This window comes from Bos taurus, chromosome 27, assembly GCF_002263795.3.
Source record: "Bos taurus isolate L1 Dominette 01449 registration number 42190680 breed Hereford chromosome 27, ARS-UCD2.0, whole genome shotgun sequence".
Lineage (NCBI taxonomy): Eukaryota > Metazoa > Chordata > Mammalia > Artiodactyla > Bovidae > Bos > Bos taurus.
The window spans coordinates 14,722,785-14,735,416 of NC_037354.1; the positions used below are offsets into that span (position 1 = coordinate 14,722,785).

Here is a 12,632-nt window from a genome sequence, read left to right on the forward strand (position 1 = left end):
AATCTACAGATGCGCAACCTCAAATTCAACTGTACAATGACCCTCATGTGCCAACATCTGCCACTCTCTTTTACCCTCTAGTCTGATCAGTTTGCAGCCCAGCTTCAAATTCATACCGACAAGGACTCAGGCCCTGTCTGGGAACTGACTGTACATGGGACCGCAGATTCCCTGGAAGGGGGTTGGGGGGTGGGCTGTCCCATCTGGCCAGGTATCAAAGCTGATGCAAGAGCCTAATGAGCATGGTGTCCAGGCAGACAAGGAGAAGGCTGCTGAGGTCTTTAGGGCATCAGGCAATTAGGGTTTGGACTCAGAAGGCAAGAGAAGCTCTGTAAAATCAAGTTGGCAAACCCGAGACCTGGACCTGCACGAGGGCTTTTGTTTCCAGTCACTGCTCTTCAAGGTGAAAGCAAAGTGGAGCCTCTCCTGGCTATTCGCTGCCCTAAAGCAGTTGCTTTGGTTCGCAGTAATTGTTCCACTTTCAACTGAATAGGTTACATTGTAAGCCTGGGTAATTGAGTTAAGGCCCGTTTGTTAAAATACAACAAGTCTGGAGCCACGAAGTCTAAACCTTGGCTCTGGGTTGGAGCTTCCCGTTTGCATCTGCAGTCAACTGACCAAGCCTTTCAATTCTCTCAAGAAGGAAATAACGCAGCCGATGAGAGACTTGGGTAAAAAAACGAACATTTTCAAGTGGAAAAGGTGAGTAACTATTTACCTTTGGCTGTTTGATAGAATTTGTATCATGGATGTCTTGTCGTGTGTTTTATGTTTACCTCAGTTATGAACCATCCTTCATCGGCCACTAGGGTCAGAGGGGAGACAAACTTCCCTTTCTTGTAATAGAACCTGCTCGGAATGTCTTCCTTCGCGTAGACAGTCATGTGCTCCACTCGCCTCACTTTGTTATATATCTGTAAAGAGAGCCAAGAAGGACCAGGTTTGCATTCTCTGTCTTACATATACGGGACCGTGTATTGGACCTGGTGGAGAGGATCCTCTTATAAAAACTTACTTATGTCAAAAATACTATAGCAACATTAAAATATGAATGAGAAATTGGTCTGCCTGGCATTAAATACCCCCAATATCAAAGAAATGCATTTATTCTTTGACTCGACCTAGAGCATGTCCTACCTACCCCTGATTCTAAAAGAACTAGTAGGGATGTCCCTGGCAGTCCAGGGGTTAGGGCTCCATGCTTCCAAAGTAGGGGGGGCTTGAGTTCGAACCCTGGTCGGGGAACTAGGATCCCACATGCCATGTGGCCACCCCCCCGCCAAAAAAAAAGTACTAGTAACTGTTTGCCATTAATTACACTGCTGATCTGATGAAGACATAAACCCTGTACGTATTTGCAGTATTTAGCAGCAGCTCAAATCTATTTGGCTAAAATTAAAACCAACTGGCTGATGTTGATTCTTTGGTGCTTAGCCAAATCAGGCATTCATTCCTGGGTAGACCTGAATAGAAAATTGAGTTTATCCACTCAACTCGGGAAAATAATGAGTCTTTAGGCTGCTTGGTAGAGAGTTTCTAATGGCCCTGGGAGTTATGATTTCCTACATAACAAAACCTGTAATTCTTAAGGAAAGGAGGGTGCACCCCCAGAAAGATTTGAGATAAGTGGAAACTCCCATGGCACGTAGGGGGTCTCACACACTCTTGTGTCCATCATGGGATGAGCTGTCACCCAAACACAGCCCCTGCTCCTGAATAATCCACCAACCGCTTTAGGCAGCTTGCACCTGCCTGACGTACACACCACACTGGAAGCAAGAAGCTCTTCCCAGCTCGCGAGCCGCTGATGCTCTCACATCCTGGGGTCCAGGTGCCAAGTTGGAGACATGGATGGTGCTCCATGCCCGCAAAACAGAACTTCTTTGCAAGAAGCCGTCGACTGCGGGAGCTGCCAGTGTGGAAAGTATTCTTCCCAGTTTCACACTTACGGAGTTCACGGGAATGCTGAGCACACATGTTGAATACCTGTACTTGCTGACCATGGAGCTTGAGAAAAAGGGGGGCATCTGTGTGGGGAGGGGATGAGGCTGGGGGGAACAGCTTTGTGGGCACCGTGTTCCTCAACCCCCTACGGACAGATCTCAGACCTTAAGTGGGAGGGAGCAGGTAGGGTTGGCAGGGGGGTCTCTCTCTGGGCCAAAAAGGAGGACACTGCCCCCTACCCCAGCCTGCACCAGCGCTCCATCAACACCAACAACGCCACTGCCGTGAGGACAGGTAGAGGCGCCAGGCCCAGCTGAGGCCCATTCCTGCCTCCCTGTGGGTGGTGCCCCCACTGTAGGTGGGGTGGGACCCCCCGAAGACGGCAGTCTCTCCGGGAGTGGGCGGAAGCCCCAGGGCCTGCACTGGGAGACGACCGTGCCACACGGGGCCAAGCAGTCAGCCAGCGGTGCCACTTGCTCCTTTTGCCCCTCAGTGTGGTGTGCCAGCCACTCAGACGAAGTATTGTTCGGAGGGACAAGTGAGTGGGGGTCTTGCCATCCCAGGTGCCCAGTTCCCGGGGGCAAGGACTGCCACACCCTCTTGGGAATGGCGCTCTCCAGGGGTGATCACTGTCCTTGGTGACCGTCTGCATTCCCTGCCGTGGGCCCAGCAAGCTTCTCCGTGCTTCAGAGCCACCCAGGAGGGCGGCAACCATGCCGCCAGCTCCCAGGCAGGACAGAGATGCAGCAGGAAGGCTGGTCAGGGAGCCGCTCAGCTGCTGAGGGTTGGAGTCCCATCCCTGGCCAACCTAAGGCACACGCAGCCTCAGCCTGGTTTCACTGGTCACCTTCTCCCCGTGCCCTGATGGGAACAGATCAGAGTGGCCGCTTTCTTCCAGAGAAGAGCTCCCAGTGCGGGCATCCACTGCGCCAGCTGTGCCTGACACGTGCTGCGTGTCACCCAGGAAGAAAGCAGCCCTGTTAGGGGCTGGGCCCTTGGCACGCTGAGCACTGCACATCCTTCATCTCGCTTCAGAGCCACTAATGTTCTGAGCTCATCTCAGACAAGGGAAGACACGGGAAGATGAACTGCTGGACAGAGGTCACCCAGCAAGGGAGGGGCCGGGTGGGTCATCTGTCTCCAGAGTCCTGGCATCCCAAGGTTGCCCGGTGTTGCCGCCTTGAAACTACAGATAAAGACCCACCACAGACACCCCCGTCCCCCCCCGACTGGGCCCACCACCCACCCTTCTTACCTCAGAATGCTTCCCGGGGGCTGGCCACAGGCTCACGACTGGCCCTCGCCCCTTCAGCTGCTGCAGGTCACGGAGGTTGATGTAGTTATCCAGCTTGATCACTTTGTCTGTCCAGGAAATGTCAGTCATCCCGTGATCTGAGAAGATGATGACGTTAAGGTCGTCCTGCAGATCCCGTTCCTTGGGGGTGGGTGGGGGGCAGGAGAGGCGGTCAGGAAGGTGTCCATAAAAGGGCCGTCTAAATACTGGCTGTCTTGCAAAGAGGTGTTTTCTTTTTTTTTTTAAATTTTTTTTTTTCACACCAAAAACATTCATTTTGTATTGGGGTATAGCCAATTAACAATGCTATGACAGTTTCAGGTGAACAGTGAAGGGACTCAGCCGTTCATATACATGTATCCACTCTCCCCCCAAACTCCCCGCCCATCCAGGCTGCCACATAACACTGAGCAGAGTTCCCTGTGCTATACAGCAGGTTTTTGTTGGTTATCTGCTTTAAATATAACAGTGTGTACCTGACCTTCCCGAAGTCCTTACTTACGGACTATAGGAGAAAGAGTTCGTCCTCAGTTCTGAATTTAATCACCTACTTGTCTGCCTTGATGCAACACGGCTCAAAATCATAGCAGAAGCACTTTGGGGAGGGGAGCCCGGGAGCCCATGCTGAACATGATACGTACGGGCTCCAGGTTTTTAAGGTAGCCAGTCGGTTTTCGTCCTCTTTGGGGCTTGCAACATACTCATGTGGGAAATATGACGACTATCACTTGCCCATTTTACACACGTTTGAAAAATTAAGCCCAGGAAAATTTTAAAAATTAATGCTTTAAGTCAGACAGAGAAATTCAAATATCATATATCATTTTTAGGTGGAATCTAAAAAAAAATGCTTCAAATGAAATTATTTACAAAACAGAATTAGACTCATGGGCATAGAAATCAAACTTATGGCTACCAAAGGGGAAAGTGAAAGGAGAAGGATAAATTAGGAGGTTGGGATTAACATATACACTACTGTATATAAAATGAACATAAGGTGGTGGTGGTGGTTTAGTTACTAAGTCGTGTCCAACTCTTTGCAAACCCATGGACTGTGGCCTGCCAGGCTCCTCTGTCCATGGGATTCTCCAGGCAAGAATACTGGAGTGGGTTGCCATGCCCTCCTCCAGGGGATCTTCCTAACTCAGGGATCAAACCCGCATCTCCTGAAGCTCCTGTTTGGCAGGTGTATTCTTTACCACTGGGCCGCCACCTGGGAATACTGTAAAAATACAAGGGACTATATTCAATACATTGTAATAGCCTATAATGAAAAAGAACCATATATATATGTGTGTGTGTGTGTGTGTAACTGAATTGCTTTGCTGTACACCTGACATTAGCACATTTCAAATCAACTATACTGCCATAAAAAAATAAAATTAGGAAATAATACTTTGCTTAAAGTCATTCAGGGAGAAAACCCAGGCCTGGTTTTGATGCCCATGGCGACCTGGTGACCAGACTGATAGGCTTGGGGTAAAGCATCGCCCGTTTCACCCGCTGAGCCAGGCGGCCATGCAGATCAGGTCACTTCAGCACCACTGGCCTGGCTGCTCACAGGGGATCTTGTGGTGGCTTGGGAGACGCTACATGAAGAAAAGCTTCCCTGGGGGAAGCTGCAATCCGCCTGCAATGCGGGAGACCTGGGTTTGATCCCTAGGGTTGGGAAGATCTCCTGGAGAAGGGAAAGGCTGCCCACTCCAGTATTCTGGCCTGGAGAGTTCCAGGGATGGTATAGTCCATGGGGTCGCAAAGAGTTGGACACGACTGAGCGACTTTCACTGTATGAAGAAAAAGTGAACCTACCCCTCCACCCCCAGACCCTCAAGCTGGCCCAGTCAGCTCTCAGAGTAAGAAGGGCGATGCCAAGGGCTGGGACAGTCCAGGAGACAAGGGAGAGGGACACGGGGGAGGTTAGCCCAGTGGGCGGGGTTTCCGGTCACCTGGATCCACTTGGTCATGTACGCCATCACGGTGTCCACGGCCTTCACGGCATCTTTCCTCTGTGGTGACGACGGCCCATAATGGTGGCCTTCCACGTCGACGCGCTCGTAGTAGATGGCCGCCAGGTCCGCCTGGCCGCTTCTGGGGGGCAGGGAGAGAGGTGCAGCTGAGAGAAGTCCCCCAGCCTTCTCCCCTCCGGACCTGCGGCCCCGGTGGGGGCGGGCCTGTAGGCCCGGCACAGCTGACACCCTAAAACAAGCAAGCGGGTTCTCCAAGGGAGAGACAGGAAGAGCGCATCTAGACCTGCCAGTCCTGAGCACCATGGCGACGAAAGCCACAGAATGTGCTTCCGCGTCACCTCCGCTCTCAGCTCATCAGGACCCAGGAGTCGGAAGAGGCGGCCACAGGCAGGGGACGGTTCTGAAAGCCCCCCTTCCTGCCCGGTGGCTTCGGAAGATTAGAGAAAAGAGAAGCGATCATTCAAGTAACGGCTGTCCCATTACTGCTGGCCTTCGAGGAAGCCTGTAAAGAAAACACTGAGCTGGAGGTGCGACTGACCGGCAAGGATAAGAGCAAGCTTTACCAGGCCACCTTGCAGGAGGCAGACAGGTTTGTGTTCAAGGCTTGACATCAACAGACACTCCCAGCACGCTTGTTCCCTGGGCACCCAGGAAGGCTCAGCTCCAGGGTGGACACAGAGTGAATTCTAGCACTGACCACACTTCCTGCCTCCCAGAAAGACTCGGTTCTGGCTAAACGCCCGCTCTGGGCCAGAGTACTGGTGGTAAAAACCCAGCTATGTAAGCCTCCACGTGGGGCTGAGACCGAGTGGGAACTAGAGAGATGAACTGGACTACGAGGCTGAGGGAGTCAGGGAGGAGAGAAAACACGGGGCCAAGTGCCCGCCCTGCCCTGCATAGCTGGGGGCTTCCCACTATGACTGCCCCGCCCCCAACCCCTCCCAAAGCAGGGGAACAGAGCTACATTGGTGAGGATGCTGGTGATGACGAGTGTAGCAGTACGGGCAACCGACAGAAGAGGAAGCAACGGAAAAGGAATGAAGGCTAACTCCTTTGCTTGGGCTTTACAAAGATTAATAACAAATACTCTTGGCAGACTGCCTTATTCATCTCGAAAAACTCTATCTAAATACACAAGGGAGGCAGCAAGTTCTCTCTGGGTGTGGTCTCCCTGACCCTTAGAATGAGAGGATGTGTGTCCTGAACGCCTGCAGTGCCTTGGGCCTTGCGATCTACAGCAGAGGAAAAAGAACCCCAGAGTAGTTCAAGAGCGTGGTTGCACGAACGAACACCCTCGCCCGTCCTTCAGGTCTCAGGGCATGTCCGGACGCCCAGGCTCAGCTGGGTAGTCCTTCCGGGCACTCCTGCAGCATTCCTGGTTCATCTCCAGGTTGTGATTCTTCACACTGTGCTCTAATCGCCCATTTATGTATCCTTCTCCCCTCTAAACTCCGGGGTTCTTTCGCCCTGGGGTGCATTCACTCTCCATGTATCTCAGCTCAGCCTAGGATCTTTCATACAGTAGGAGCTCTGTAACTGTCAGTCGAAGGTATAATAATAGTAAGTGCTCAATGTGTGTGCGTGCTAGATCGCTTCAGTTGTGTCCGATTCTTTGTGACCCCATGGACTGTATAGCCCACCAGGCTCCTCTGCCCATGGGATTCTCCAGGCAAGAATACTGGAGTGGGTTGCTGTGTCCTCCTCCAGGGGATCTTCCCAACCCAGGGATCGAACCTGCATCTCCTGCATTGCAGGTGGATTTTTTACAGCTGAGGCACAGAGGAGGGAAGCCCCAAGTGCTCAATAAATGATAGCTATTCTGGGTCAGGCACTATGTTGAGGGCTTTTTATGCATTATCAGAATTCATCCTGACAGAAACCCTATCGGGCACAAATACCAAAAACAGAGAGCTCAAGATGGTTGTCCATATCACTCAGCTCATGAGAAGCAGAGCCAACACTGAGACCCCGGTGGGGCTGACTCGACATCCTGACCCAACACCCTGAAAGGATTCAGCAGGCCGTGCACCAATGGGGAAACATTCTGCGTAGCCCAACGGACTTGTGGAAATGGTTCTCATTTGGCTATTGGGTCCCGCCAACCCCAAGAAAGCCGGGTGTTGAGGCACAGCGAAGGCAGCGGCGAGACCTAGTCGCTCTCATTTCCTGGCGTGAGCTCTGTTGGATACGCCTCCAGGCTGTGGGTCTGTGGTGAAGAGCGTCCCCAGAGAAAAGCTTTGGCAGATTTTGCAGGTGAGGAAATAGGCCAAAAAGGATGCAAGGAGTTGCTCAAGGCCTCACAGATCCGAGTCGCGGCTGCTGTGCTGTGTGTGCTTAGTCCCTCAGTCGTGTCTGACTCTCTGTGACCCCGTGGCCTGTAGCCCACCCGGCTCCTCTGTCCATGGGATTCTCCAGGCAACAATACTGGAGTGGGTTGCCACACCCTCCTCCAGGGCATCTTCCCAACCCAGGGATCGAACCCAGGTCTCCCGCACTGCAGATGGATTCTTTACAGTCTGAGCCACCAGGAAAACCCAAGAATACTGAAGAGGGTAGCCTATCTATTCTCCAGGGGGAGTCATGGCTAGGATTGGAAATTGTGAACCTTTCACGTCCAGGGTCAGGACACCACAAGCCCAGGCTTTTGAATGTCCACACCAATGCCATTCACTGCACAGGGATGGAGTCCAGAGCAGGTTCAGCCCTGCATCTTCCTTCTCCATGGTCATACTCATCAAGAGGGCACAACCTTTAATGATACTGTGACGTTCTCATACCTCGAGGTGTACTTCGTTCATGGTTTGGAGGAGACACGGCTTTCAAGGTAAGGGAAATTGCCAGTCAAGCGTGATTATCTCTTTTTAGAACAAAACAGACTGGTCCTTCTTTAACAAATACCATGTCCTCTCTCCTCCACGACGTTGTTCAGTTGCTAAGTCATGTCCGACTCTGTGACCCCATGGTCAGCAGCACACGAGGCTTCCCTGTCCTTCACTATCTCCCAGAGCTTGCCCAAACTCATGTCCATTGAGTTGGTGATGCTGTCCAACCCTCCCATCCTCTCTCTCCCCCTTCCCCTCCTGCCCTCAATTTTTTTAGTATCAGGGTCTTTTCCAATGAGTCGGCTGTTTACATCAAGTGGCCAAAGCATTGGAGTTTCAGCTTCAGCATCAGCCCGTCCTCCATGGTGGGGACTGGGTTCAGTTATTATTTGGTTGTTTCTCACAAATAATATTATCATCATTCATCCTTGCTAACATGTGGATGCCTAATAACAAATCCCCCTGCATTTACAGACAGCAGAGAACAAAATGTCCCTGAGGGTCCCCATAATGTAGGCAGTGGGGAAAAGCTCTTACTCAGGAATGGCATTTTCATACCAATCCCTAAACTTTTTTGAGGCCCGTGTTCATTACACTGAGGGGCTGATGGCATTTCCTTCACCATGTTTGCGCATAATGGAACTTTCCACAAAATCATGCCCTCAGACATGCCTCCGCATTTAGCTGCCTTGTGTACTTGAGCCTGGAGCATCCCAGACGTGCTGGTCCACACAGTACCTCCTGTTTTCTGTGCGCACCCCCAGGGTGGGGCTTGGACGTGGGAAGAATTTCACAGGGTTGACTGGTTGCCCTGAAGTTCAAGGAAATGCTTTCAGGTCACTACATTTTAGACACTGCACCTTAATACAGCAGCCACTGGGCTGGCTTCTTTAAGGCTATTTGGCATATTCATAAATCTCCATGTGGTCAGAAAGCTAGTAAGTCTCACAGGTTTACCTGATGGCTTTGTGTCGGGAAGCTGTCAACCCCAGATGCCAGGAACACTGGAGCTGTGATGCTTGCGATTTGGGGATTTACATGCATGCCTTTTGTGAAAGACGTCTATGTGGGAGCACGTTGATTCATGAGGGACCGGAGTCTTCAAGGGCTGAGTGCGCTTGCCTGTTTGGAGCTTAGCTGACAAACTCTTGGTGGCCAGCTGTTTTCCACATGGGTCTGGTCTCCATCACAGGTCAGCTCATTTGTAACGGAGGGGCCGGGTGAGGAGCGACAGATGGGAACGCCTACAGATCTGTTTCTGGCCCTTTATAGCCTCCAGCCCAGGAACCATGCCAGAAGGACATGTGGCCATGAGCCCAGTTACCTGAAAGCTATGTGGGGCCCCCAGCCCTGGGGTTTCAGGGACACCCAGATCTCCCATCACCTTAGGATTCTGTCCAGATCTCTTTGCAATGTAAAAAAGTTCAGGATGTCACATCCACTTTCCTTACTGAAGTGGATTGGAAAGAAGGAAATTAGGCAGAGAGAAATGGAGGCAGTTTAAAGGGATAGTTGAAATTGTTGACTGTGAAAAAATTCAAGACTTAGAAGTTAAGTCAGTTTCCCTGACTCTCGTCTGCTATTCAGGAGAGCTCTACTGACCTGCGTTCTTTCAAACTAGGTGTGATGATAGTTCCATGGGGAAGAAGAAAAAAGCTTTTATGTTCTAATGTGCCAATAGGCTTTGTACGTTTCCAAGAAGATGGCAGAGTAGGCAATTTCTCCAAACTTTTTCCAACACAGATCTTCCCTTTTTTTTTTTTTTTTTGGCCAAAAACTTATCAACGTCTTCTGATAGCCAAGCATTCACTATATCATGATTAGAGAAACGCTGACATTCACATGGCTTCTCTACTATCCATCAACATAAAGAAGAAAGTCCCAAATACCTAGAGACTTCCTTGCCCTCAATTCAGCGTTTCCAAAGACCGCTCCTACCTAAAATTTCTCATGTTAGCAGGTAGCAATCACCACATGAAAGGCTCACCACCTCTCTGAAACATTGTGCCACCTGTCCCAAAGGGTTCTTAATCCATTAAAGCATTCTTTATTGGTCCTGGAAACAAGGAAGAACACTGGCATGGCTAAGAATTTGGGACACTCACTTGAAGACGTCAAGAGCGCCGCTGACTGCATTGACAAAATTGATATCCGTTGGGACAGATTTATACTCGAGGCAGTAAGTAGGTCTGACACCAAGAATCTCAACTTCACAGCCTAAGGAGGAGAAAGATGGTAAATGGTTACCTTCTTCAGTAATCAAGATAGGGTCATAGGACAATTTTAGGAAGCAAATAACATTAGTCGAAACAAAAATTTTTGTTCCTTTTTGTTAAATAAAAATGTATTAGTGATAGGTGGTGTATTTAGCTCTAATTTTGTTTAAGTGGGTCTTAAATGTCATTTCTATACAACACTTACGTAGGAGGAGAAGAGGGTGACTGAGGGTGAGATGGTCAGATGGAATCACAGACTCAATGGACATTGAGTCAATGGAGTTTGAGCAAACTCTGGGACATAGTGAAGGACTGCATGCTGCAGTCCATGGGATCGCAAAGTGTCGAACACAACTGAGTGAGTGAATGATGGATGACAGTACAACACTGGTATCTTCTGACAAGAACTGGCAAAATTGGTTAATGGTTATCTTTCTCAGTTTGAAACAATGACAAAAATTAATTAAAACACAAAATGTCTCAACTTTTTTTCCTATAGAATTTTTACAACTACTAATTCTTCTAGTGTATCTTTGCCTGTTCTAGAATCAAGTAGAGAAAGTGAAAGCGAAAGTCGCTCAGTCATGTCTGACTCTTTGCAACCCCGTGGACTATCCAGTCCATGGAATTCTCCAGTCCAGAATATTGGAGTGGGAAGCCTTTCCCTTCTCCAGAGGATCTTTCCAACCCAGAGATCAAACCCAGGTCTCTCACACTGTAGGCAGATTCTTTACCAGCTGAGCCATAAGGGAAGCCCAGTATCAAGTATAAGGTAGTATCTGACTAGCTTGGGAACAATAGTCTGACTGGACTCAGAAGTACTGTACTGATGGAAATGCCTAAAAATCACTGACTTCACGCAAGGATTCTAAGCTAAACTCTTGCCTCTTCCAAAATGAAGTAAAAGAATGAAAGGCATTTAGATGTTAGGAGCTGCTGTGGTCTCAGTTTTTTCGTCACAGGCCCTGAACAAGTTGAAATGGTTGCCCTAAGAAAGAGCCACCAAACCTTATCATCAGAAAATGGAGCAGGAGAGGAATGAGCCAGCCTCAGTTTAAAATAGTTGAGTCTATTTCTTGGGCACCAACTAGGTCACTATGTTCAGACATAGCATCTCTATCCAGTTTTGTTCTAGAATCTAGCCTAGTGGGAGAGGACCTCGTGAAAACAGTGTCAGACTTGAAGTCTAAAGTGAGATGCCTGAATTCTGGGTGGTAAGGGAACTCAGACACAGGCACATGTAATTCAGATATTGTTTCCTTCTGGAAGCTTTCCTCGAATCCCCATTTGGACTCAGTCTCATAGACTGTGTCTGGCTGCTGTGTTGGGGGATGGAGGTGGAAAGAAAGAGATGCCCAAGAGATGAGAGCAGTGGAAACAAGAGTTCAAAGGGAGAAACAATAAGGTGTGTGGAGACCAGCAAGAAGGGCAACATTCCCAGGCAAGGAGGGGTCTGGAGGCCAGACGGTCTTTCTTGTAGCCCAGAGAAAATGAGTCCCATGTAAACTTGGTATAATCCTTATGAATCCTATATAATACTGGATCGTGCCTCCATTTTATCAGGAGAAACTGAGTCAGAAAGGTAGCGAGATTGTCCCACTGCCACAGCGCAAGTGTGAGGAGGAGCTAGCATTAGAATCTAGGGTTACCTGACTCTGAAACTTCAGGTATTCTTTTAAAATAGTACCTGATGAATTCAGACATGCATGGACAGAAATTATGGAAACTAAAGACAAAGATATTGCAATACTATTAAGATTTACTCAAGTTTATTGAGAAATAAGTCAAAATAAAAGAATCTAAGAATGAATAAGATAGGGTTTTAAAATAAAACAACAGCAAATGATGAAGTCTCAAAAAACAGTTAAGTATTAGTAATAAGTATTAATGTAGTTATGTGAAAAATTTTTTTTGAAAAATAAGATGCATATTTTAAAAATGTTTAATAACCTGTATCCAAAGTTCCAAGTTATTTCAACAAAAATTAAAGGAAAAGCATTTTTACTTTTGTTAGCAGGAAGGAATCATTAATATATAGCTTTTATTCTAGACACTTAAATGATTGGAATATACAGAAAAAAGTTGTATGCATAACTTCCAAGTCACTAAAGGAAAAAAAAGATGCGTAAAAATCAAAGTACATGAGAAGTTTTTTTAGAAAGGAAATATCCAAGAAGCACTAATACTGAAAGCATAATTAAAGAGAAAATCAAATATACTTGTTTCAAAATAAATGTGAATGGGTTACACTCTATTCTTGCAAGAATGTCAACATGAAGTAACTATAAACTATTTTTTTTAATTTATAGTTTAAGTAAAAGGACACAGAAATGTTAGATATAAAAGAGTAGACCAAAGAAACCCACCAAAAGTAAACCAAAATATCAGG

General features: G+C 48.3%; 1 protein-coding gene across 8 annotated transcripts in view; it reads right to left on the reverse strand.

Moving 5' to 3' along the window:
• The window catches only part of ENPP6 (ectonucleotide pyrophosphatase/phosphodiesterase 6), a 137,121-nt gene that overhangs the window by 18,519 nt on the left and 105,970 nt on the right, over positions 1–12,632 (reverse strand). For 3 of the 8 annotated variants that reach the window (XM_059882326.1, XM_024986330.2, XM_005226005.5), the window contains 5 exons: positions 10,133–10,244; positions 5,185–5,326; positions 3,200–3,379; positions 1,762–2,007; positions 777–914 (listed from right to left, as the gene is read on the reverse strand). In XM_059882326.1, the coding sequence (XP_059738309.1) occupies positions 777–914; positions 1,762–2,007; positions 3,200–3,379; positions 5,185–5,326; positions 10,133–10,244 (818 nt within the window). Of the gene's footprint in view, positions 1–776; positions 2,028–3,199; positions 3,380–5,184; positions 5,327–10,132; positions 10,245–12,632 lie in introns of those variants that run through there. The other 5 variants (XM_010820265.4, XM_010820266.4, XM_005226008.5 and 2 more) reach the window with 5 other exon arrangements.